At 36.3% G+C, this 25,162-nt stretch overlaps 1 protein-coding gene across 1 annotated transcript in view; it reads left to right on the forward strand.

The window, feature by feature from the left end:
* Window positions 1-23,760, forward strand: part of Prtg (protogenin) — a 114,541-nt gene extending 90,781 nt beyond the window's left edge. The window contains exons 12-20 of the mRNA XM_047539281.1: window positions 7,899-7,994; window positions 8,598-8,784; window positions 9,660-9,787; window positions 10,809-10,979; window positions 17,404-17,586; window positions 19,021-19,141; window positions 20,848-21,013; window positions 22,665-22,769; window positions 23,356-23,760. Of these exons, the coding sequence (XP_047395237.1) occupies window positions 7,899-7,994; window positions 8,598-8,784; window positions 9,660-9,787; window positions 10,809-10,979; window positions 17,404-17,586; window positions 19,021-19,141; window positions 20,848-21,013; window positions 22,665-22,769; window positions 23,356-23,760 (1,562 nt within the window). The remainder of the gene's footprint in view (window positions 1-7,898; window positions 7,995-8,597; window positions 8,785-9,659; window positions 9,788-10,808; window positions 10,980-17,403; window positions 17,587-19,020; window positions 19,142-20,847; window positions 21,014-22,664; window positions 22,770-23,355) is intronic.
* Window positions 23,761-25,162: the final 1,402 nt, after the last annotated feature.

A 25,162-nucleotide genomic window follows, 5' to 3' on the forward strand; every position in this document is an offset into this window, starting at 1 on the left:
ATATAATTGGGAAAGCCTTATGCCTCTGGATTTCACAATCCCAGTCATTTTGTGGTGGTTTTAAAAATAGAGACTGTTAATAGAATATATTTGAGGGCTGGGGAGATAGCTCAGGTGGTAGAGTGCTTGCCTTATAAGCACAAGGCCCTGGGTTCGATCCCCAGCACCAAAAAAAAAAAAAAAAAAAAAAAGGATATATTTATTTTGAGAGGAAACTTGATTCATAAAAGTCACATACAAAGAACTTTCTTCTAAATTATCATAGACTCAGTAGGAGAGGGGATGTTTTTGCTGGGTGTCCAAGGTGTTATTTATCTTGAGGCCCTCCAGGAGGGTGGAGGAGGGACTGAGTCATTACAGGTTCAGACAATACCGTCAGCTTCACAGAGAGCTATGTTCAGAGCACACAGGGAAGGCTGGGGCATGGTGAGTTACCCCCTCCATCTGCCCTTCTGTTTTACACTTAAGTGAATATTCTGCATTATTACAGAACAGATTTATAACACCAACAAAGTCATCATTAAAGATAACCCCTGAAAATTTATAATGCGGAGTGAAAAATGTTTAACAGTCTTTTACAGAAATTCAGTTTATAAACAAAAGGAGGTTGGATTTTTAATCTAGGCTTAAAGTAAAATGTTTGTTCTTTTAGCTAAAAACCTGTCTTTAATTCAGCATATTTGCATATTCATTTAAGACATTATTTAAACCATCATGAATTAACTAACTTTTTCCATGAAGTGTGATGATAAAAGATAAGAATTTCCTCTGAAAGAGACCTGCTCCCCTCATCTCAGTGTGGTTGAGAGTGGAGAAATGCTGTAGTCTTACAACATTTGGAAAACTTGAAGGCAAATCACACTGTTAAATGTGATTTGTGTTTTCGTTACTGTGTTTAAACATAGCATTTTAAAGCATAGTATTTCACTCTGCTTTCCTTTCCCACCCATCCCCCTTAGCATTTTTCCTGCTCTTCTGCTGCTGGACCAGACTTGGTCTGGCCCCAGATTCTGTGTCAGAGGCCATGACCCAGGTGTCACAGCAGTCCGTACTGCTGGCCTCTTCTCTGAATAATTATATGGGGTATTGTTTTGAAGGGACAGGCTTGGGGGCAGTGCCGTCACCCTGGCTAGCCAGGCCAAGAAGCTCTCTAGTCTGACTGCAAGGGAACAATGGACCTGAAAAGGCTTGCACAAAACCTAGCAAGACAAAAGATTAAATTAAAAATGGACATTTGGCTGCATTACATCCTGCAGAATTTCACCTAACTTTTCTGATTATTTCCTATTTGAACACCTTCAGTATGTGCTGATCTTATATCAGCAAATTTTCAGATTTATATATACTTCACATATATGTATGAACACATATATATACACACATACACACATACACATATATATACCTATATGTACACACACCTATATGTACACACACCTATATATATCAATTTGACTATTTTTGATGCTTTGAAGCTCCCTTAATGACACTTCACTGCTTAATTTAACCAAAACTTTTCTATTGCAATATTTTAAGTAAATAATAAAGTAATACATAGTGATTTGAAATTTTTGGCACTTTCTTACTCTTTATTATCTGTTCTCTCAACAATTCCATTTAGTCAGCTGTGTCCTGTGTATATGTAATAAAATCCACAACATCTCCCCTGGCCCCTAGAGCTCTCTGCAATTTGTTCCCAGCTTGACTTTTCTGTGTGGCCCTCACTCCTGGACCCAGCAGCAAATCTGTACTCTTCTGGTACTTTTTCCCATCTGGGTTACTGTCTCTGAGCCATTGCTTGTCTTCTTCCCTTGTCTTTGATCTCTTCTTCCTAGTCTTCCTACAGGTTCAGATTCTCGAATGCCACTTCTTTAAGCTCTCCTCACTCCAAAGTAGTAGTAATCATTCCTACTTGTGAATGCTTTTAGAGTTGTAACAAATCTCTTTGCAGCAGTTATTTCTATCTTGAAGCATTATGCTTATTTTTACTTTTGTCTTGGCTCCCTAATATACTGTTATCTAAACAAATTTGAGACCAACTGAAACTACGTCCTTTTTCTAATCTAACAGACAAGGAGACTAAGTTCCAGGAAACTGACTTTCACAGCTACACTAGTTAATTCAAGATTAAAATCCCAATCCCCAAGCCAGCTGTCTTACCTACATTTATTTATTTAGCACTAAATAAGCATATACCAGGTACCAGATATTTTTCTAAATATTTTAGACATATAAAGTCATTTAAGTCTTCTTTTTTAAGTGAGGGAACATGACTCAAACTCACATAGTCTGCTCCTTTAATTCCTATACCATCCTGCTGTTCTTCAAGAGAGGGCACCAGGGCTAGATGTATGGGAAGCTGGTAGTGGGTATTTGACCCTTATCCAAAATGCTTAGAACCCAGAGTATTTCAGATTTTGGATTTGGGGTTTAAGGATGCTCTATCTGTATTGATATTTTTTCAGTTTATTATTATCATTTGATGATAATGATGTTATTATACCACTACACATTTATTAAATACTTTATGTGAGTAAATTGTCTTCTCCTTCCAACATTCATGAGGTAGATGCCAGTATTATCATCATGGCTATTTTATAGATTTTTATAACCAAGTCACAGAGAAAGAAAAATAACTTCCCCTTATTACCCAGTTGTGACCTCTCTTGAATTGGAATCCATTCAAGCCTGGTTTAACATCTCAGCCCTTCATCACTGTGCTAGGCTGTCTCTTAGCTTCTTAGTAGTGCTGAGTCTTTAGGAAAGGACAGGTGGCAGAAACAATGCCTATCTTATGGTTTTTTGAAACTCATATGAAATATTTATATGTATGACACAGATCCAAGTTAGCCTTTCTTCCTTCTTACTACTTTGCATTTTATCAGGAGTTTCATTTGGTTAAACTTAAGTGGCAGCTCTATTCCATGCATACCTGTTTTGGTTTGATTGTCCAGCAGTTTCAGCTGGTATATCTGGGTATCTACCTTCTTAATAGTGGAGTGTGGTCATCACTGTCTTTAGACTCACAGATGCCATCTTGTGGTGGAGAAAAGAAATGCAAGTTTTTCAAGTAAAATACTGGAAGAAGGAGACCAGGGGTTTGTTATGTGGTCTTCAAGGATACATTGCAATGAAACGGCCACATTATATCAGAAATTTTAGTAGGTAACTAAAGAGGTGTCCATATACAGCTGGTGTACTGTTGTTAATTTCATTCAGTTAGAATGGAACTAAGCAGATTTTGGTGAATATAGCTTTTAAAAATTTTGGCATTTACTGAGAATCTCATTTTATTGACTTTCATCTTTCTTGTTCTGAGTTATAGTTACTAAAAGCAATAAACACCTGGTTGTAAAAATGGGATGTAATTAACAGATTGGATTAATTTTTGTGTCCATCTGCTTACTGTTTTTAATACTAGCCCTCAAACTCTTCCATATTTCACTTTTATGAAACAATTTACTGTTCTTCCATTAGGGAAGAAATTCATTAAGTTGTTTTCCAAAGCATTAATCATCATCAAGGCTGTTTCTTTGTTAGCAGATGGGAGATTATTAGATGAATACGGAAGATGTGGGTGAATGTGGATTTGCCACATGTAACATGTTTGCCAAAACATCAAACATTCTTATTGGTCATAAACACAAAACACAGCCCTTTCAATTGTTTTATGTAAGTCAGACACACTTTGGGAACCTTTACTTGCCCTATGCACCATGGAATATTAATGAGGATAGAGAATAGAGCTCAGCTTCAGTGTTTGCTAATTGCTAATTTGCTGATATTCTGGACTCTAGGCCTTGTTTGTGTGAATAAATATCTTTGATATTCACAAGATTTAGTAAGATGATTCTCAAGTTTGTTAAGTGCATGATATTTTTGGTCTTTTTTTTTGTTCTGCCAGGCAACTTTATTCATGTAATAATAGTTTTGTGTGTTTACTAATTATAGGAACTGCACAAACTATGATTTCATTTAATACTCTTGAAAATCTCTATAAGGGAGGTCCTGTTATATCTCCATCTTCCAGAAAAAAATAAATGAAGTTTAGAAGAACAAGAAATGCTCAAGTCTAGTAAATAATAATGCATGTGAAATACTCATTTATCAGTATCCTTCAGTAGATGGAAATCCAATGCAAAAGTTGTGTTCTAATCCATGGATCCTCCATGCAATACAAGACTTTTTGTAGACACTTGATCAGTGTTTATTTGGTACCTGTGAACTCTTTCTTGTTCAGTCAGACTCCTGAATCTGCTGCTTCTTTCCATGACTAATGCTCCAAGTTGGAATAGCTGGTGGTGAGAAGAAATCAGGAAAGAAGGAAGTTGAGGCAAGCTTTAGGCCAAACCTTTAGGCCAAAGTTTGACTCCTTAATAAAGAAGAGACAAATACATTAGACTAGAGACCACAGTCACTTTTATGTAAGCCAGCACTACAGAGCTGGACTGATATGAATCAAAACATTTAGGATCATATGTGTGTTTTGTTTAAGCAGGTTTTACCCTAAATCCAAATACCATTTGTATGAGCCATCACCCCTAGGAACAGTAAAAATCGATGAGCAATTTTTATGCCCCTTGTGTTGAGTTTTTAAGGAACTGGGACCAACTCTGCCCGACCTCTGTCTTTCTCCTCCTTCCTTTGCTGGGTTTTGAGGAAGCCTGCATTATTCTTTGTGGCTGCTTTCCTGACTCTGCTATTTTCCACCAAACCACATAGCCTAAGTCTGCTGAGTCTCATGTAACCCAGCACTACCTACGTGGCAGTGCTTAATTAACTCAAGAAGGGCTATCTCAGGCCTTCAGAACAGGTTCCCAGGGGTATTTCGTGGTGTTGATCCTGGTCTCTGCTTTGTCTCTTATGTGCAAAGAATCTGCAGAACTGTACGGTTTAAAACTTGTGCTACTTAGGTTCATTCTTTGTGCATTTACTTATACATAATACGTGGGTTCTAAAAGTTTCTTTTTCTTACTCTGTATTCTTAATTCTATTAATCATGTAAGTCTTCTCTTTTTCTTTCTAAACTGGTAACTCTCATTGCTTGATAATGCTCATTATAACTTAAGTATGATGGTCCCTGGTTCTTCTGTTAAATTTACAAATAGTATCTAAAGTCATATTTCTAACAAATTGAAAAACAAGAATGAGCCAGGTTGTTGCAGGGTCTCTGGATTAACAAACCAAAATAATATAGTGTCTAGAATCAGGGTTGTTTAAGGCTGAAGAGAAAGATGTGGCTACTCTGCATGGCAGACCCATGTTACCCAATACTGTTTTGCCTTTAACCATTTTGAATTATTTAACTTGAGATTCTTTTTATGGCTTAATGAGTAGCTCACACATGAACAAATGCAAATGGGTTTTCCTTCTCTTTTATTTTTTCCATGTGGTATATCCTGTAATTTTATTTTTCTAGACTTATTCTGGTTTATGTAGTTGATTTTCCTCCTTGGTGGTTTGTCTTTTCCTGACCTCAGGTAAACCAGCATGGGAAAGAGCCTGCCACTGGAGTCTCCAGGGTATATGGATGGTTTCCACCTGGCCTCAGAAGTGCTGCTCTCCTTGTGTGGGGCTCATATGAGTCTGGTCTAAGTGGGCAGCAGGCAGGTGCCAGGGCATTAAAGGAGCAACTCAGTTCTTTCATCTTTCAGACACATAAATTGCTTCTGTCTGATCAACAAAAAATGTTTTTAAAGTTTAGTGTATGCAGTTTATATTTTAAAGAGAATGAAGGGAAAGCTTGAAGACACCATTTTAGGACTAATAAACACTAACCATTCCAGAAGTATTCATGCAGTGTTGACTGAGGTTGTTTGAAAAGTGAAAAAATGAATGATTTCTCCACTAATACTGACACTCTATCACAATCAGCTATCCATGTTTGGCTCTCTACAGAGAATGTGAGCTGCTTCAAGGGAGAATCTGCCTCTCTTTCCTTGACTGTACCTGCTACATGCCTGACAGGATACTTTACATGAGGGGGCTTCCCTAAAAACACGCTAGAGAAATGTTTTTCAGAGTTGTACTGTGAATAAAGAACTAAGATGCAAAGAGCTAATTGAATCCCATTTGTACCAGTTCAGAGGGAGCATATGTGATATTGAACCCAGGATCCAGTTGCCTGGAACGTACAGCAAAATGTTAGGAGCAAAGAAAGAAGAAATCAGATCCAAATTATATAGTTATCAATCTATACCAAAACCTTTAGAATTTAAAAAAATTTTAGTGCTTTCTTAGATATAATTTCAGTCATGAAATCCAAATGTGAACATGTTTTCTGATAATTTTAAGATGTTCAAACATCTCTGTTTTGAAATTTGTTAGAAGACAAACTTCCTTGTGATAAAGACATTATGTGTTTGTGTAAACTCAGAAGCCTGTACTTTGTCATAGAAATACCCACAAGTTCTTGGCTCAGCTTCGGATGACCTTAGACATTATCCTTAACACCAATGTACCATAGTTTATAAAACAGGGATAACACACACTTTGGAGTTTTGTGAACATCAAATAAGACATTATATTTAAAAGATTTTTTCTCCTGTAAGATGGTCAAATGTTATTAGTTTTCCTGCCTTCTATCTAGTACTGAAATCTTCTAAGTTGTAGAAATTTTTCTTCTTGTGATTTTGATTTTATCAAAACAAGTGGAAACGAAAATGTTGTATTTTAGGATTTTTACCAAGGATTAAACTCAGGGGCACTCAACCACTGAGACACATCCCCAGCCCTGTTTTGTATTTTATTTAGAGACAGAGTCTCACTGATTTGCTTACTGCCTCAGACTCCCACGCCACTGGGATTATAGTCTTGTGCCACCACACCCGGCTATTTTAGGACATTATTTTAAGGCCTTTTAATACTCAATATTATAATACTTTCATCAGCTTCTAAAATGTTTATTCAGATTCTTAAATTACTTTGAAAAGCTTTATAAAACTTACATTTTACTTTTGAAGTTTTAAATGTTTGAATTCACTCTAGTATTTTTATTATTTGTCTTTTCTTACACTGAAAATATATATCTATTAAGAATTTTCTAATAAAATGTTGAATTTATTTGTGTTTGGTCAATAAGAGACATACGTAGTATGTATTTAATTACAATAAATGCAGTATTTAATTTTGCATTAAGTACTTTGTAGTTAAATGTTATTACAATTAACTTTAAGCATATTTATATTATTAACCCCTTGAATATTTTAAAAAGTGTTTCAGTTAAAAATTGTAAATGTTATCTCCCCAAAGCCATGAAAAAATTGTTTTAAGGTACATGACTTGGATTTCAGTTTTAGTATTGCAGTAGTTAACAGGCACCAGTAGAGGGAGCTCCAACTTATCCTTCTTGAATTTACCTCTAGACTTGAAAATGTAATTTGTTAAAATGTTACACTTAAGTCAAATTTAAAACTTGAAAGACACCTATCTATGTAAGTTCTCAAAGGTACTTAAAGATGTCATTTGTAATTTAAGTTAACACTGAGGGAGAAAACAATCTCACTTTGATTTCTGTGCTTTTAGGTAAACTACCCTCGAGTATAACTGCCAAAAACAAAACTTCTTCACAGTTATAACATAGTATAACTTCTTTATAATATAACCTCCTGTGGTCATTTGAGCAGAAGGATGGAGGGGAAGAGGGGTGGATGTGATTATTTGAAATTACATTAAGTACAGTAAAGTCTGAGGTGTCAGGTAGATAGTCACAGTAGCAGTGCCATACTAAGTGAATTACTGAGTCATGCCATGTAGGGAAAAGAAGAAAAATTTCATTTTCCTTAGAAGTTTCATGCATTGAGAAGGTTTTCAAACTAAAATCTAGAAAGGCTCTGTCTAGAACATTTCCTCATATCTAGAGGGCTGGTCCTGACAGTTATGTGTTGGTTTCTCTGTAGACCCTAGAAGAAAATATCACGTGAGGCTGCTGGCTTACAACAACATAGAAGATGGCTACCAGGCTGACCAGACTGTCAGCACACCCGGATGCGTGTGTACGTGAGAGTTGTGGTGGTTGTTCACCCTCCTTGTTCTCCTCCTTGAAATTTCATTCTCATTACTAACTGGAAGCCTTGGTGGTTTACTTTATATCCCTCATGCTGCCTCGCACAGTATCTTGAGCAAGTAGGTGCTCAGTAAATATTTAAGTGAGATCTTTAAATTAATGTACCTATGTTAATTTTGCAAGGAAAAATCTGTTAGAAATGTAACAGAAAAATAAACACTGGGAAAAATAACCACTGAAAACCTACCTACTGAATTTTCTTTTGTCTGCTTTCAGCTTGAGGCTAATGGTTGCTCTCCAATTATTATTCTGTTTTATTGCTACTAAAAAGGATGCTGTATTTTCTTAATGTCCTTGGCTAGTAGCTCAACTTCACTGTGCTTTTGTTGTCCTGTCTGTTCCCTATTGACAGTATTTGACTCCTTACCTCACTCAGAAGAGTTGTTTAGGTTTGGGTGATATACCTCCAGACCATGAGTTTCTGGTGGAAAAATGACCTAAAATCAGCTCACACAGTGGGATATTCTGATTTTTACCACTTTCTACATTAAACTTTATGTCATGCCGTGAATGAATGTTATCTTTTCAATAGCTGTTCGAGATCGCATGGTCCCTCCTCCACCACCACCACACCATCTGTATGCCAAGGCCAACAGCTCATCTTCCATCTTTCTGCACTGGAGGAGGCCTGCGTTCACCACTGCACAAATCATTAACTACACCATCCGCTGTAACCCTGTCGGCCTGCAGAATGCCTCTTTGGTTCTGTACCTGCAAACGTACGTAGCTTCTGTTAATGGAGGGTTCCTTTGCCTTGCTGTCCCCTCATGCATGCTTTTCACTGTCTTGGGCCCAGCTGGGACTTCAACTGTGCACACTTACCTTCCAAAATAGCTGGGAGTTTTACCTCCCAGTTTTTACCATATTTAGTACTGAAAACTGTACTTTTTAAAGTTGATTTGCGTGTGATTTAAAAAAAAAATCAGCAACATGATTAAGCAAGAAGCAATTATTATTTTCAAGTAACTAAACTCAGCATGTTTAAAGAAAAAAAACAAAGGAACATTTAAACATTGGCATCAAAAAATAGGGCTGTCATTCTGTTTTTGAAGGTTAGAGTTACAAAAGTGATCATCATGATGCTTTGATTTTTTGGAGGGGATGGAGTACTGGGGATTGAACCCAGGGATGCTTTTACCACTAACCACATCCCCAGTCCCTTTTATTTTTTTTATTTTATGACAGGGTCTCACTAACTTGCTAAGGCTGACCTATAACTTTAGATCCTTCTGCTTCTGCCTCCTGAGTTGCTGGAGTTACCGGCATGTACCACCATGCCCAGTGTCATCATGATGATTTGAAAAAATGATTGGGCCTCCAGTATTTCCGGGCAAGTCCCCTTGAATTGGGACATTTCTATAAAGTTAATTTTCTGTTTTCTTCTGAGAGAGGCAACTTGTAGGGTTATTTCTATAGAATAATGCTAAATATAGTATTTAATAGGTTGCACTCTTACAGTCTAAAAATATGTTTAAAGAAAGTGAGCTCATGAGTAATGATGGTATGTTCTATCTACCTATTAATTAGAAAAACAGATAGTCTTTTAGAAACAGTGGGCCGCTGACATTAACAACTTCATTACTGTGTATTTTAGTTCAGAAACTCACATGTTGGTTCAAGGTCTAGAACCAAACACCAAATATGAATTTGCTGTTCGATTGCATGTGGATCAGCTTTCCAGTCCCTGGAGCCCTGTAGTCTATCATTCCACACTTCCAGAAGGTATAGAAAACAGTTTTATTCTGGGTTTTATCTTCAAAAAAATTTTTAAGGAAATTTTTAGAAATACATATATCATTTTGAGAAAGATACTATGCTGGTTCCCACTTACACACAAATAATTGAAAATGGAAGTCAGTGAATAATGGTATTTGTTAATGCTCATAGGAACCCACATTGGAATCTGTTTCTAGGAGCTTGAAGCTATGCACAGTGAATATACTTGATTGAGTGTGAGTTCTCAGGAGCATTTATGACTCTGAGATATATCATGATTCTAGGTCTGGTTTCCTTTTCTCCGGAATGAGGATGAACTACTAGATGATCTAGAAGGAGCGTTCCTGCTCTATTTTAATTATGTTAAAAGAGAGCAAGAAACATGTATGTCAGTGAACACTGGTTGTTGTTGGTTTGGTTTTGGCATTATTCCATAGGAAATATGGGCCCCAAACCAGCTATTCACAAGTTTAGCTCATATTAAACTTGGAGTCAACTAAAATTCCAAGATCTTACTACTTTTCACTGTTATAAATTATTAGACTTCAGTCTTTCCTTTAAATTCACTGGTTTATACCATGTTGGGGAAATAAATGTTTTGGCACTTTCTTCAAAGGTCTCCTAGATCAGGTTAAGTCATGGTTCTGTATGTGTTAGTAGGAACCACAGTTCATGTGCAGTAACTGATGAGACTTACTATATGATAGAACTGTAACCCTTCCTAATTAGTAATTTAGCACAAACATTTTGAGAGTCTAAAAAATGCTATCCCTTTGACTTAATAAGTCCCCATGTTGGATACTGTCATCTTCTGAATGCTTTTTAATCCTTTAAACATAAAAATGAAATTAACTTTCAAAAAAAGAAGGGAAAAATGTTCTTCACCATTATCACCAGTGAGCTTAAAAAATGATAGTTTCTATTTTTTCAAACTCTTTTCCAAACTTATCAGTATTATCAGCAGGCATTTGAGTTGTTTATGAACCATTTTATCCTAGTAATATAATATGTTTTACATATGTACAAGCACCTGCGGGCCCACCAGTTGGAGTAAAAGTAACATTGATAGAGGATGACACTGCCCTGGTTTCCTGGAAACCCCCTGATGGCCCGGAGACAGTTGTGACACGCTATACTATCTTGTATGCCTCCAGGAAGGCCTGGATTGCAGGAGAGTGGCAAGTCCTACACCGAGAAGGTAAATATGGTCATAAATTATTTATTTCCCCTTTTATTTTGAAGTTCTAGAGTTGAGCTAAGTGCCTCACATATGCTAGGCAAGTGCTCTACCACTGAGATATATCCCCCATTCTTTTCTTATTTTTTTTAATTTTGAGACAGGTTCTCATAAGTTGCCAAGACTGGCTTTAGACTTCCCATAATCATAAATTTTTAAGGAGGATGAAAAGTAAGATTATTAGTGATATAAGGAAATAAAGGGAGAGAGGGATTGAGAGTTTTCTTTTGAATTTATATTTTTATGTGTGAGGAAGTAACAAATCATTAACAATTTTGGTTTTATACAAATAGCTTTGGGAAGCCATTGACCTGTTTCAGAATGATCATTTTAATAATTGTGACTAGAAGAGATTGGGCTGGGGAGGAGTGGTGTCAGAGGAATGCATAATATTCCTAGTGAGGAGGTGAATCTTAATAGTTTAGGAAAGGGCTATTAAGCCTGTACTAGAAGGGAGGATTGAGATAGAAAGGAAAGGATGGTTGAAAGAAACTAAGGAGGTAAAATGCATATAGGACTTGATAGTTTGGATGGGAGGGAGAGAGAACTGAGAGAGGGAGAATTATGGGTAATTAGGAGGTTTCTGATGGGACTGTATCTTGCTCTAGAGTAGGCAATCCTAGAAGACCTGGTTTAAGGGAAAGACATTTGTACTCCTACAAAAATGGTCCATATGCAAATAAATTGACCCAAATGAATGTTAGGGTCCACTTAAGTAGAGGGAAAATCTGATTAGGACTTACTGACAATGTATTTAATATATTTTTTAACTCAATAGGAATATTGTAGCTTGCAAAAAGCTTTGATTAGGAATATTGTAGCTTGTTAGCTTTGATTCTTTAAGGAAGTTACAAGTAAATACTTACTATTATTGTTCATCAATAGAATTAATATCATTTTAAACTTAGGAATACTTGATTTTAACCAGAATTATGAACAGAGAATGCTCATTAAAAAAACAACCTTCTATCCATAATGGTTTATTTGAAAATACATGTTTGTTTACCATATAATATCAATAATCACAATAATAACAAGGGCACTTTTATCTCTTCACATACATGCTTTTGAATAAAAGTATGCATCTGAAAATGTGATTTCCATAATAAATTTAATCTTTGTCTTGCTGTTTATTTTTATTCCTTTTATTTTTTAAATTTGTTCTAATTAGCTATACATGACAGTAGAATGCATTTAGACACATTGTACACAAATGGAGCACAACTTTTCCTTCCTCTGGCTGAATATGGTGCAGAGTCACACACCAGTAGTATAATCATACATGTAGAGTAATATTGTCCATCTCGTTCCACCATTCTTCCCATCCCCACCTCCCTCCCCTCCCCTCACTCCTTTTGAGAAAAACTAAATTTCCAAACTCTGTATCCTTTTTTTTTTTAGTACCAGGGATTGAACTCAGGGGCACTAAACCACTGATCCACATCCCCAGCCCTTTTTTGCATTTTATTTAGAGACAGGGTCTTACTGAGTTGCTTATCGCTTCCCTAAGTTGCTGAGGCTGACTGAACTCTCAATCCTCCTACCTCAACCTTCTGAGTCACTGGGATTATAGACGTGCACAACTGCGCCTGGCTTCTTTTTAAAATCTTTAATCTTTCATTTGGACAAGTTCCATAAGACAGTTTTTAGATGGACCATCATATAAATAATAAAACTTCATTATGTTGGCACTTCTTTAATTCAGACATGCTGGGGAAAGAATTGCCAAGCAATTAAAAGCTTAAGAAGGATTTCAAAAAGGAATTTTGTTGGCCATCCACATATTGTAAACATGATACAGTGCTAGGCACTTCCACACACAGTTTACCTTTGAAGGGAAATATTTTCCCAAATAGGAAGGTGAACTTTAAAGACATTTATTTGCATGCAGATGTAAAGCAAGCGAATGTTAACTTTAGCTGGAGTTTCGATAATTGTATATTTGTAGTTCTCAATATCAGAAGCCTCACTAAGTCCTGGTTTCTGGATCATTGAAGAGATTTGAAAGCAGTAAGTACTTGGTAGCTGTGCAACTTTACATTTGTTGATTACTATTGCTACCTCATAAACCACTCTAAAACTTAACTGTTTTATTTTCTTACAATTTCTTCAATCAGCAATTTTAACTGGAATCAGCTGGGCAGTTCTGTTGACCTCTCAACAGGATTCAGCCATCCCAGTTTGGATAGAGTGTGAGAAGTCTAAAAACAGTAAAGGAGGGTTTCAGAATCAGAATGAGAGGAAGGAAGTCCCAAGTTCAAACCTTCACAGACTTCTGCTTGTCTCAGTTGCTGATGTCCCATTGGACAGAGCAAGTCACAAGGCCAAGCCCGGAGTTTTTGTGGATGGGGCTGCCCAAAGGTGTGAACAGATGGAGGCATAATTCATTGGGGCAGTTCACTAAAATGCCACAGCTTACCATTTTCCAAAAATGTATAATTCAGTTTCAATTGTTCAGGTCCAAAATGGCTTATTGATGCAATACTTGACTAAATGACAAACCTGATTTAATGAGGTGTCTTTGAGTTCTTTGTACTTGCCAAAAAAAAACCCCATTATTTTGTTGTCTCTCTTTTCAAATGCATTCATTTTTATGTTTGAAAAGAGATCAGAAAACAACATTTTACTTTATTTGATGTCTCAATAGCAAAATGGATTGTAATTGTGGGTTTTTACATCTACGTAAGCTTTTCTAACTATATAATTGTGCACAAGAAAAAATAATCTCGTGTGCTGCTTGGTGAAATTTTAAGAAACTCTCTCTGTGAAAAGCTTTTATCATTTGTTAAATGTAGAGAACCCTTTTCATAGCTAATGCCAGTGATTTCATAGAGAACAAATAATATAAGTAAAAAGCAGTTATACCTTTTTAAGAGAGAAAACTATAAAGGCATTGACTCACATTTAATGAAAAAGAAAACAACACAACATTTGAAGAAAAAATAAAATGTAAAATTGTTTTTTCTAAATATGGGAACTTTTAGAAAGGTAATAGTATGAAAAACATTGGAGAAAAACAAGAATATTTTTCTACCATATATCTAATAATATACATATTAGCTTTATATATATTTATATACTTAATTCACATATTTAATGCCAAATGAAACAAGACTTTTTTCATGAATCAAAACATTTGAAAATATTTCTGGTGAGTACATGGTCTTTATGACTAAAATGGTACATGGAAGCATGGTTGAGCAGAAATGTGGTACAATATTATACTTGTATGTAATTTAAAGTGGATCAAAAATTATAGGCTTTACCTTCCTGGTATGTAATAAATCAGCACCAACTACTCAATTATTTTTAAATCTAAAAGACATTGGAAGAAAACTATGTTCCATCTCAGCAATTCCTTAACTCTGTTCTTTATGCGTTTCCTAAGTTTAGAAAGATGCTCCTTCTTCAGAAAAATTTCTTCCATAATTGTAAATAAGTTTGAGAACCACCATGTACTGTTCTTCCTATTAGATTCACATGAGAAATTTAAGTCCTGTAATAAAGGACTCCATTTAATTCAGTGTTTGCCAAATGAATTTGACTACCCATAGTAGGAACATATTCATTTATTAAAGTCTTATTTGATGATTACCATGTGCCAGACTCTTCTAAGAACTTGCCATACCACCACAGTGGGGAAAAAAAAATCCCTGTCCCCTTTGAAGCTTGTATCCCAGGTAACAAACTATAAAGAAAGTAAGTCTATAAAGAAAGGTTAAATAGGGGAAAGAGACAAAGTGGTAGGGGTAGTAAGGTAAGTTCTCTTGGGAGAAATCACATCTAGCATAGCCATTTTAGTATCTGAGGGAAGCACAAAGACCCTAAGGCAGAAGGACCTGAGGAAAAACAAGAAGACCAGGAAGGTTAGAGTGAGGGGAAAAACAAGCACTACGAAATGAGAGAAGGAGGTAACCAAGGTAATCTTATAGACCAGATTTTGTGAAACATGGGTTTTATTGTAAGAGGGAAGATATTGGAGACTACTGATCAGATCTAAATTTTAAAAAAGGATTGTTCTGGCAAGCTACCTAAAAAGTTGATTTATGAGGCGATAAGAGCAGAAGCTAGGAGACCGTTTAATAGGCAGGTCTCCATGTGAGAGTTGATGTGGGTATGGACAGGGTGGTGATGGTGAAGTGAACAAGAAGCTCTTGGAACACAATTTGAAAGAAAAGCCTACCAGACTTGCTGGCAAGAAAAAAAGGAGCAGATCAGTAGGGAAATCAAGGGTTTGGTTTTAAACATGTTAAATTTGAGATGCCTCTTAGATATCCAAGTAGAGAGGTTGGACAACACCTGCCTTCGTATTTTAAATTAACAGTTCTTTGGTCATAAATAGCTTATACTTTAATGTAAGTTCAGTTAAAAATCACAGAGTATTCTGTAGCCCCCTTTAGGTGTTCAAATATGAAAAACACTTTTTTGTCCACCAGAAGTGGAAGAGGAAGAATCACATGTGAGAAAGAAAGCTTTTTTTTTATTGTACGTACACTCCTATCAGACACCTGTCACGGATCATTTATTCCTTATAATAATCATGAGATGGGAATGATTTCCCCATGAAGAATGTACACTTGTAAGTACAGATGACTTGGCAACATGCCGAGATTTGGTCCACATTGGCCCAGTACTGGGCCTGTCACCCTGTCTTACCTGTGAAACTCCTAGTCTAGCTAAAGACTTGCTAGCATATAAGTCAGTAGACAAATAATCACACCAAGATTGAAATAATCTGCTGAAATACTATGGTGACAGATCGGTTTTATATTTTGGAAATACTTTGTGAGTGTGTCATCAGGGAACTAGAATGTTATAGTTTTCCTTTTTTCTAAATGACACTTTTTCTTGGGGGGAATGACTGCTGATCTATTTATAAAATTTAAATTAAATGAAAAGACTTTTAGTTCCTGGTACGATTGGTTTTTGCCAGGCATTTGTAAAAATTAAATTATGCTATGATAAAATGGAAACTTTATTTATATCTCAGTTTTGAAGAAATTGAAATGTTCTTCCTTCTAGCTAATTGTAACATGTCACAAATACATCTTTGTTTTTTGTTGCATCTGCCTAAGAACATAGTAACAGTGGAAAGATTCTTCCTGATTCTAAATATGGGTTAGTTTGTTTATTTAACAGTTGTGTACTCAAATAGCTCACACTCTTTTGAGGCCAAGTTGCAACCAGAGAACATGAAAACAAGTGGTGTTGAGCTCCTGGCATTGCCGATGAGGGTTTGGCTGCCCCACACTGCTGCGTGACCTGCAGAGGTAGCCTCTGTGTTATGACCTCAGCTCCAACATCATCCCACACTTCACTCCAGCAAGTGTGCTGGAGCAGTCAGCTCTGGCCTAGAGGGTGATGGCAACAAGCTATTGTGAGCCCTTTGGAATTATTGTCAGGATGCCTTGCCTTAGGAGAAAATGAGATGAAACCCCCAGGAAAGCTAGAGTTCCCTGGGCACATCCACCTACAAAGGCAGTGCAGGGACAACTTTGTGGTTGAGTTCCTTAACATTAGGAGTAGTTCCTAGGGTGGCAGTCTCTTGTAAGAAATATCCTTCAGTGCAGTGACCAAACAGGAACAGAAAGATCCCTCAAGAAATATCAGGGTCCAGACAAGAATCCTCGGTAGCAGTCATGCCAATAGAGAAAATACTTGTAGAAACCACATATGATATGCAAATTCAAATGATGGTTATTTTTGGAAAGAAGATTTTAGCCAGATTGCTCACAGTCATTTTGATAGATAATCTAACATCTGGATCTTCAGTATGTTGAGTTTCCTTTGGAACTTTGCGCTTTCTTTCCTTTTTACCTTGAAGAAATCTGAGATAATGATAGACCCATGAAAGATATATTTATGCTTTCAAAAATAATTGCCTTGCTCCTAATTTAAAAAGGAAGAACAAGATTATCTACCATAGTTATTACCAAAAGTAAACACTTCCAAAAAGAAAAAAAAAAAAAACTTTCACTGGATTTTTAATTGTAATTATTGATTGAGGTTCATTACATGTACCTTTGTCTCTTTGTATGTGCTTGAAATGTTACATAATTAAATGTTCTTTATACCATTTATATAAAAAAGTAAAACTTTACATAGATGTACCCACATAATATAAATAATATAAACCTATATTTTAAATAAATACAACGTGAAAACTCTAAGATACAAAAACACAGTAAATATATGTACATACATGTTTTTGCATACATACAAATATATTAAAATGTTAACAGTGGAAAATTGTAACTTTCTTTTTATTTATATTTTCTAAATGTACTATAATGAAAATATTCCATTACATAGATATTGTAAAAATAAAGGACCATGTTTGCATGATTGTAAAAGTATACTTAATTTTAAATTCATGTATTTACAGGGGCAATAACCATGGCATTGCTAGAAAACCTGGTGGCAGGAAATGTTTACATTGTCAAGATATCAGCATCCAATGAGGTGGGAGAAGGACCCTTTTCAAATTCTGTAGAACTGGCAGTACTTCCCAAGGAGACTTCTGAATCAAATCAGAGGCCCAAGCGTTTAGATTCTGCTGATGCCAAAGGTCTGTATACTGCCACAGTCACTGAGATTATTCTTAAGGAAAAAAAGAAGTTTTAGGTTCCTTATACTTCCTTTCAGCTTGTACAATTGCCATATCCCTAACTCCACACTTGGTTTGTTACATTACTGCTGGCGAGGTTCTGATGTTACAGGACTGCATGGCTCTTCTTTGTACTCCTAGGGGCAGAATCACCTCAGAATTAACTGCAGTTTTCAGACCACGTGCTCCCAATAATTTCTTTTCCTAGCCGAGCAACCACCAGGGTAGAGGAACTGTGCCACCTGTGAACAGATGGGACAGAGCTTCCTGGGAGGTTCCACAGAAGTAAACAGCAGAGGTGGTTGTGGTGTTCAGGCTCAGAAGAACATGGCTCTCATTAAGAGCTTTCACCACAGAAACACAGCCTTTGTGAAAAGAAAGTTGTTCTCTCCAGAAAAGCTATTGGAAAAATTACTTTAAGAGCCATCCTCACTCCACTGAGTACAACTGTCCATCAGAAGGAAGTGTGTCTCAAGTCTAGACCCCTCCCTTTCCTCCTCTTTGGAGAAGCAGGGGCAACGTTAAATGGAGAAAATGCCCACTAAACTTGGGACAGGATTAAGGACCCTTAACTCCACGGAAGAGTCATTCAGTGCTGTGAAAGAGAGGGCAGGGCAGTGGATTTAGGAAGAGGAAGGAGGTAGCCACCATAGCTACCATCTCATCAGAAGAAGGGGAAAACAAGGCTCATATATGCTTTACAGATACCTTGTTCAGAGGAGTCTAGGAACCAACATCCTGAGTATCACACAAGCATTAGACATGCAGAATCACAGGCCCCAGCCCAGACTTAGTGAACCAAAATCTTTATTTTAGCTTATCCCTTACTGACCCATGTGCACAATAAAGTTCAAGAAGCCCTGTTCTCATGTGTGTAGATGAAAACTATTCTTAACATACAAACCTGCTTTTAAGGCACTATGACATGAAAGCTGTTCTTTGTCCATCAAAGACCATCTGTTTTATGCCTTTTAGATTAGAAATTATGAATAGATGTTCATGTTAGAAGTACTAATATGGTATCTAAAACCCAGAATCTTCCGTATTGTGAAACAGACTGATTTCTGAAATCCAAATAGAAGATTAATCCATGACTTTTCTGCTTAGATATGGATAACATCAATACTTTTCCTATGAGATGAAGAGAAATTATAGAAAAGCAAATATCTACCTGAGAATTAGGATAAATCGAAGGGCTGAGTTTGTTGCTCAGTGGTAATGCACTCACCTAGCACATGTGAGACACTGGGTTCAATCCTCAGCACCACATAAAAATAAATAAATAAAATAAAGACATTGTGTCCATCTACAATTAAAAAATATTTTTAAAGAAAGAAGTAGAATAAATGAAATCTTTTTTTCCTGACTGATCTGAGTAAATGTGCTCCCCTCTAGTTTATTCAGGCTATTACCATCTGGACCAGAAATCAATGACGGGCATTGCCGTGGGTGTTGGCATAGCCTTGACCTGCATCCTCATCTGTGTTCTCATCTTGATATACCGAAGTAAAGCCAGGTACGTTTCCATTGCCGGAGATGCTGGGGTGGTGAAAAACATTTAAATTACAGTACCCACAGGAAACAAATTGAAATCAAGTACCCTGTAGAATAATTGGGATTTTTCCACTTTAAAATAAATGCACTGTTACTGAGTTCTTATATCTTGGCATATGCTCATTTTGTAGGGTGATTATTTTCTTGCTATTAGAAAAAAATTACTGTGCTAATAAAATATTCTTAAATGAGGATCTAGTTTCCTCATTTCCTTAGTATTTTAAAAAACACAAAGTAAATCTTTGAGATTGGTTTTTGTTTTTGTTTTAATGGAACCTTAATCTTGTATATCTGCTTCTTGAAGAGGTTTCCTTACTGTCTAGAATATTTCATATTTAAATAATAGGACCAGAATTCTCTGAGTCACTAAGAACAGCACAGAACATATGATTGGGAATCTCCAGACAAGGATTAAGACAAATACATAAGGAATAAGAACTGGGGTTTATCTATTAACTCTGGTAGGCAATCCCATCTGTGGTTTGACTATGGCTAAATTTTCACTAGTAACTTGCCTTTCGTGAACCTGACTCTTTTTAACTTTTTATAAAAATTTTGACATTTGCTTTCATTGATTTTCTTAAGGTTTTTGTTGTTGTTGTTTGCTTGTTTTTGGTACCAGGAATTGAACCCAGGAACACTTAATCACCAAGCCACATCCTCAGCCCCCTTTTAATATTTTATTTAGAGACAGGGCTAAATTGCTGAAGGTAACTGAACTTGGAAAACTTCTGCCTCAGCCTCCCAAGTTGGTGGGAGCACCCAGCAAGGTTCTTTCTTAAACAAACAAACAAAAAATCAGTCTTTTTTTTTTTTTTTTTTTTCAGTGATCCCCATTACTAATCTTCCTCAATTGTCATAGTTTTTTCAGTACTTGTACATAGTAGAGATGCTTGCAAAACATATTGATAGAGTTCAGACACCTTTGTGCATAACAAACTGGCTTAGTTCTTTTGTCCAAAATTTCTTACTTTCAGAACTTTGTGTAAACTCTTTATGCACATTGTTTCAGGGATGTATAAGTCTTGCAGAAGTGCTGCTGTAAATTTACCATCATTAGTTGGCAATAAAATTGCTAGGTTAGTATAATAGTCTGTAGACTTGAAGGAGAAAAATATAAAGTAATAAAATTATGATTCTGCATAAATGATAAACCACAATAATTAATAATGATATTTTGTAAATATTAAGATTTTTATTGTTTGTAGAAAATAATTTTATATAAGCAGATGCTAAGACAAGAAGTAAAGAGGTTTCTTCAAATCGTAAAAGTTTGCAGCAATGAGTTTGCAGCAATGAGTTGGAGGTAAAATCAAATCTTTGGGCTGGGCGCTGTGGTGCACACCTGTAATTCTGGTGGTCCAGAAGACTGAGACAGGAGGGTGAAAAGTTCAAAGCCAGCCTTAGCAATTTAGCAAGACGCTAAGTAACTCACTGAGGCTCTGTCTCAAAATAAATAAAAGGGCTGGGAATGTAGCTCAGTGGTTAAGTGCCCCTTGGTTAAATCCTCAGTACCAATAAATAGAATCTTTGGTTTCTAAAGATATTTGAGAAATGGGTATTAAAGAACTCCATTGTTGGTAAAGTTGTGATTATGGGCCAAATTTGGTACATTTGCCTCCATCTTCTGTGAAGATAGAAGATTTTCTTTTCTTACCAATACTTTAGGAAATCATCTGCTTCCAAGACAGCACAGAATGGAACTCAACAGTTATCTCGAACCAGTGCCTCCTTAGCTAGTGGAAATGAAGTAGGAAAGAACCTGGAAAGAGCTGTAGAAAATGAAGAATCCTTAATGCCAATGATCATGCCAAACAACTTCATTGATGCAAAGGTACTGAGCTGAGAGAATGATTTGTTGTATAGTGCTTCCCTTGAGTCTTCCTTTTATGTGGTAAAATTAACTTACAAAAATTGTATGTTGAATGTATTATATGCATATTCTTCTTAATTAAACATTTAAAAATTTCACCCAGATCCTTTCTTACATAAAATGCCTTGGAGAAGAAGATGGGACTAGATAAAAGAATAAAGAATGATATAGAAAAAAGTGAAAAGGTAGCACAGATCCAATTAGATGGGATCATATGGAGATGAGATGTCTTAAATACAGGTATTCTGGTCATTAGTCTCTGTTCACTATAATTTGAAGTGTCCTGTATTTACTGGGTGGACAGTTGATTATTAATCCATTTTACACTTAGTCTGGTTGATTGTTAAACTGAATTGATCATCAGAACACCTCAGGTCTGCAGAATATTTTTGAAAATATGGAGCACCTAAATAGAAGCCTAAAGAACCTTCCCTTTGTGGCCCAAGATAGTTGGATGCAGTAAAGAAATGTCATTGGAAGACATTACTTAATATCTTTGCCAGTATATATAATAATAGTACAGTGGTCAGCATTGTAGATACCACATTGCAACATTAGTTATTGTACATTACTACAACAGCTCCCATAACCTGTGCTATAAATCAGGTGTTAGCAAACTATAGGCCAGCATTTTTTGTGTAGAAATGTCCTGAACCAAGAATGTTTTTAATATTTTTAAAGGGTCATTTTTTGGGGGGAATCTAAAATATTTACTCTTTGACTCTAGAGAAAAAGTTCTTCCCCGACGCTTTCCTAAAGTTGAAACTAACAAAAATATGTTAACATTTCAGCCAATTTTCATGTTAAATTTTATACAATTTTACTTACCAAATTCACTTTATTTATATCTAGCACAATGCAACCATATACAATATGTTATGAAGAAATAATACTGAATTGATTTTTCTACTTCTTTTTTTGCAGTCCTGGGAAAGGAACCCAGGGTCTCACACTTGGCTGGGAAGCTTTCTCCACCATCGAACTATATAACCACAGCCCCTAGCTTTTACATTCCAGTACACATTAAATCAAGTCATTCAGCTTACTTCAGATTAATCTAAAGCATTAGAATTGAACATTTTAAAATAACTATAAATAATGGTAAAACATACTGTGCTTCTGTTGTGAATTTGAAAGTAGATATGAAAGAGTAAGAGAGAAAGTGGAGAGGAGGATATGGAGAGAGAAAGGAAGAATCAAAAATCAAAGAAGCAGAGTAGTGGAGACCTGAAGTGAAGGAGAGAAACAAGTTTAGAAAACAAACTACTTTTTGTTTGCTGTGTCGTTTGAAAATGAGTTTTGGAATCATTATACTTCACCCCAAACACTTCTGCTTTGTGTGTGTGTGTGTGTGTGTGTGTGTGTGTGTGTACGTACTAATTTTTGTCAGATGTTTGCAGAAAGTATGTTTTAAGAATATGTATGTTTTAAGAATAGACCTGTTATATATCTTTTTGATCACTAACAAATGCCCCAAATATGTTGTATGCTGCCTGAAGAAATAGTGATATCTGTGATTTTTTTTTAATTAAAATTTTTGTGTACTATTTGTGGTAAGCTGAAATCTCTAAGACTAAGATATTTACATTTCCTTTTTTTTTTTTGTCCTTAGGGAGGAACTGACCTGATAATTAATAGCTATGGTCCCATAATTAAAAACAACTCTAAGAAAAAATGGCTTTTTTTCCAAAACTCTAAGAAGATAAAAGTTGAGCAGGTAACCTACCTACATGAGAAACATCTTTAGTAGTCCATGGTCTATGAAATAATTTAAAATGAAGGAAAATATAAATGATATTTTAATTTTTAATGTTCTTTGTGGATATGATCATGTTCATGTGGGGCATATCTTTTGGAGAGCCATGGTGAATGATAACTAAAAGGACAGTTGAAATAGTAATCAGAGCTGCGGTTTCCACTGGGGAGTGGGAGCAGTGGAAAAAGGGATAGGGACAGGAGGAGAAGGCATCAAAAATCACTGAAGATGCCTGGTGGGGTGGCAGTGACTGGGGAGGCTGAAGCAGGAGGATCACAAGTTCAAGGCCAGCCTCATCAATTTTAGCAAACCTGTCTCAAAATAAAAAATACAAAGGACTGAGGGTATATCTCAGTAGTAAAGCAACCCTGGGTTCAGTAGTACAGGAGAAAAAAAAAGTCCCTGAAATTTTTAACACTTCACTGTGGTAATCCTGATATGTTCCCACCCCTCTGTCAGAAACCACTGATCTAAACATGATGCTGACCTTTGCTTGTGTTTTGCAACAGTTTGCTATCTCATTGCTACCTTATCTGTTTTCACCCAGCCTCAAAGAAGATTCACTCAAGCCGTCTGCTTTTACCAGCCAGGCACGACTGTGTTAATCAGTGATGAAGACTCCCCTAGCTCCCCAGGCCAGACAGCCAGCTTCCCGAGACCCTTTGGTGTTGCAGCTGACACTGAGCATTCAGCGAATAGTGAGGGCAGCCATGAGACTGGGGATTCTGGAAGGTTCTCCCACGAGTCCAATGATGAAATACACCTGTCCTCAGTTATAAGCACCACACCCCCAACCTCTGATTCCCTCACTGGCAGTGATTCAGGTGGGGTTCCCACCATGAGGAAGCGTGAAGACCCTGCAGCGCGACCGGTTGCTGAGCAGACTTCGTCTTCAGTTCCGCAGCCACCATCTGCTGTGCTACACTTTGATAAAAACGAGTTTCCAATCTAGACAGCCATGCTCAGGTATTCTCACCTAAAAGAAGTCTGTTCGAAGGACATTGAACAGGGAGCCAAAGCCTTGTGTGAAAATCTTGATGTCTTATTGGGTATTTCAGCCTGTTTTGAATGTGTGTTTTTTTTTTTTTTTTAAACTCACGTATTTTGAATGTTTTATTGTTGGTAATGTGAAAGGACAGTCAAGATATTTGACTAGATTATAAAATATATCACTGGAGCAAAGGGAAGACTTTTGAAAGTCCCTTTGCTGAATATCTACCTCAGTTTGCCTTGTGGCAAACTCTGAAGACAACTTTGTCACCCCCTTGTTATAGTTTCTCTCAGCTATATAGCCAATGAAACTTCCTAGTAGCATTTCGTTTTCCTTGCTGTATGTGTAATGTATGTGATCAAAGGAGTCATACAGGTAGATGAGTAAGAATGTTTATCTGAAGCTCTGATTTTTTAATAATTATGACACCTTCATGTTTGGGGTAATTTAACACCTCTGCCTGTGAGGACTATTAAGCCACTAAAAATGTGGGACTATTTATTTTAATGAACAACCAAAGCAAATGCATCTCTTTTGAGAACAGAACTGTTCCAGCAGCATGTACGGGGGACAGTATTGCTTAAAAGGCTGTTATGTTTTGGGCATTAAAGTCTGAGTACTTTATCAGCTACCTTCCACACTTCAGCCACCTCTAGCTGTGCCTTTTCTACCTTCCCATTTGCCTGACAGTTGGCCAAAGGCTGTACTGTCTAGTTTGCAAAGCATCCTCAACTTTTCCAGTAGTAGTTGTAAAATCCCATGCAGAAGAGAATGGGTTTTCTTACAGTCTTACCCCGGCCCCAACAAAAAAAATCCCAGTTTGTCTTAAAGGGATGAAGAAATTTCATAAAATATTAAGAATGAAGATAAATTAATAGTTGACAATGTGGACTTGATGTTAACATGGTAACTGTGCCTTCCAGTATATATTATGAAATTTTTTGCCTTATACCTTTTTAATATTCACAAAGTTGTTTAGACAAGAGTACAAAAGGTTGCCTTAAGAGTTTCTTGCATTTTATCAATAACTGTATGACATATGACATATAATATCTTACCAAAGCTTTTTTTTTTTTTTAAGTGCTATTTTTGTTTAGGGATAAATATTCGGAATTCTACCCACCTAACTTGTTTTCTTTAGTTCTTATGAGAATTTGGTACGCTCTTAATCTTCCTTCAGTGTCAATACTGTGAATGAGGAATGCCAACTCCTGGAGTGAGTTAATCCTCTTGCTGGTTTGAAATCAGCAAATTGTTTACTTAGCAACATAGAATAGGCCTTCTCTTAGTCAGGAGACAGTTACCTTGGTGTGGAGCAGTGGGAAGGGATAAAAATTAAACATGATATAGAGAGGGAATCCAT

Source organism: Sciurus carolinensis, chromosome 2 (genome assembly GCF_902686445.1).
Source record: "Sciurus carolinensis chromosome 2, mSciCar1.2, whole genome shotgun sequence".
NCBI lineage: Eukaryota > Metazoa > Chordata > Mammalia > Rodentia > Sciuridae > Sciurus > Sciurus carolinensis.